Here is a 2,512-nt window from a genome sequence, read left to right as displayed (position 1 = left end):
GGGATATACCTCCCGGACGTTGACAGATGTTCACTTTAAACAGAAATTTTGTTGTTGTTGTGCTGGGTCTCCGTTGCTGTGCATAGGGCCTGCTCTTAAGCTGCGGCCCTTGGACTTCCCTCTCGTTGGGGAGCACAGCATCTCGGCGTGCAGGCTTCAGTTGCTGTGCTGCGTAGGCTCCGCTGTCCCGAGGCCTGCAGGATCTTCCCAGACCAGGGACTGGACGGGTATGAGTCTGTGCCCTGGGAGTTCCGACTTTAAGCGGGTCGGCCCTTTTCGAAAGTGAACATCTGGTGCTTCCCTGGAGGTCCAGATGGTAAAGAATCCGCTTGCAGTGCAGGAGACCCGGGTTCAATCCCTGGGTCAAGAAGTTTATCCCCTAGAAAAGGGAATGGCTGCCCACTCCAGTGTCTTGCCTTGAGAACTCCATGGACAGCGGAACCTGGCAGTCTGCAGTCCATGGGGTCACAAAGAATTGGACACGACTGAGCAACTAACACTTTCATTTCCCTTGCTTTGCAAGGCAGATTCTTAACCACTGGACCACCAGGGAAGGCCCCAGGGGGTCACTTTTTTAAAAGGGCTTACCCGCTTAAAATGGGAACTCCGAGGGCACAGACTCACCTGACAGAAGACAGGCATGTCGCCCAGACGGGCCCCAGGGCCTGGAATGCCCAGCTCCCGGTACACAGACCTGTGAGGTGGACATGGTCCTCAGCCATGACCAGAACTGGCCCCTGCCAGGCCAGCGTGACGTGGGCCTGAGGGGAGCTGGTGTGGGCGGGAGAGGACAGGCCTCTGGGGGCCGCCTGGTACCCTTGGCTCCATCCTCAGGCCCGGTCAGTAAGGCACCTGGGGCAGCAGGAGGGCACCCGAGAGTCTGGGGGCTCCTGTTCCTCTGCACCCTCCCCCCAGCCCACGTCATTGCCTGAGCCAGCCACGGAGCCAGCAGGAGCCACTGGCCGGACGTGTCAAAGTGTCAGTCCCTTAGTCACGACTGACTCTTTGTGACCCACGGACTGTAACCCCCCAGGCTCCTCTATCCATGGAAATCTCCAGGCAAGAATCCTGGGGTGGGTTGCCATACCTTTCCCCAGGGGATCTTCCCCACCCAGGGATTGAACCCAGGTCTCCTGCGTTTCAGGCAGATTCTTTAATGCCTGAGCCACCAGGGAAGCCCAGACATGTCAAAGGCCAGCTCTAAACCCACCGCTCAGTGAGCTCGAGAGGAACAGACAGGGAGGGCAGGGCACTGAGGACCTGCCTTCCTCAGGGTGAGGGGCACGCGGGCCCAGTCAGAGCAGCAGGGCGGGTGGAAGAGGGCCCATCTCAGTATGAGGGTCCCCCGCGGCCAGGCTGGCTGCAGGGCGGGAGACACCCTCCCACAGAGGCCAAACTTCACAGCTGAGGAGCCAGAGCCCGTGAACACAGGCCTCGGGGTCTGCAGGGGGAGGCTCGTCGCCAGCAGCCCTGTGTGTCCAGTCGCTGCCCACAGATGCTTCTGCAGGGGACCCACCCCACCCCTGCTGCTGGGGCGAGGGCCAGACGGACCCCGGGGCCTGGCCACTGTCCCCTCAGCCCTGGATGGAGCAGGCAGGACAGGCTCGGGGCCTCAGGGTGGGCAGCCCTGGTTGGGTGCTGGAGGGTCCTCAGGGTGACAGAGTGGGGCCTGCCAGGCAGTGACAAGTCCGTCCATGTGCTAACAGGGCAGTGGCCTTTGGCTAGATGGCCCGTGCAGGGGGCGCCCGCGGGTGGGCAGGCGCCAGGAGAGGCACATGTCACCCCACCCTACCTGGCCACCTTTCCCTCCCTGGCCACACAGAGTAGTTGGGAGGAGGAGAGCCCCTTCCCGCCCCCTCCCAGGCAGCCCCTCCGCCCATCCACCGCCCTGAGCGGGCCAGTCGTTGGAGGCACATCTGGGGAAAGGGCGGACCCGAAGGGCTCCAAGGGGCCAGGACGGCTGGTGGGGTCTTGACCTGGGCAGGTGGGGGCCTTCGTGAGCCCACAGCCAGCCTGGAACAGGGCCAGGGGGGGTGCCTCAGGAGAAGGTGGGCAGTGGGCGGGGGAAGGTGCACTGTTGGGGTCCCTCCGAGAAGTGCAGGAGCTGGGCTGGGCAGAGCAGTTAGTGGTGGAAAGGGGTCCTCTCCGGCTTGGCCTGACTCAGTAGCCCTGGGAGAGACAGGAAGGGAAGGGCTGGGTACCCCCAGCTACCCAGCTCCTGCCAGCCTTTGTTGACCTCACTGGATCCCACATGTCACCCCAGCTGTGGCAGCACCTGAGCAGCCTCTCTGTCCACCAGGCCTGTCAAGCCCCAGTTTAGATGCCACCTCCTCCAGGAAGTCTTCCAGGCCCCTAGCCCAGTTCCCGGAGTACCACCATCCTTTGGAGGAGGACTCTGGGGCATGCCCTCCTTGGTCTGTGGTTGACAGGACCCCCGCTGTCTGAGGGCCAGGCCCCTCCCCGACTTCCCCAGCCCGCACCCCTCTCCCGCCCGCTGGCGCCCGCCCGCTCC

General features: G+C 63.4%; 1 protein-coding gene across 1 annotated transcript in view; it reads left to right on the top strand.

Moving 5' to 3' along the window:
- LOC104994664 (exonuclease mut-7 homolog) overlaps nucleotides 1-2,512 on the top strand; it is a 40,923-nt gene that overhangs the window by 30,052 nt on the left and 8,359 nt on the right. The window contains 1 exon segment of the mRNA XM_010848317.1: nucleotides 693-839. Coding sequence (XP_010846619.1) covers nucleotides 693-839 — 147 coding nt within the window.

The sequence above is a fragment of the Bison bison genome, unplaced genomic scaffold, assembly GCF_000754665.1.
Source record: "Bison bison bison isolate TAMUID 2011002044 unplaced genomic scaffold, Bison_UMD1.0 scf7180017849978, whole genome shotgun sequence".
Lineage (NCBI taxonomy): Eukaryota > Metazoa > Chordata > Mammalia > Artiodactyla > Bovidae > Bison > Bison bison.
Note: the sequence above shows the minus strand (reverse complement) of the source record. Positions and strands in the feature narration are given on the sequence as shown.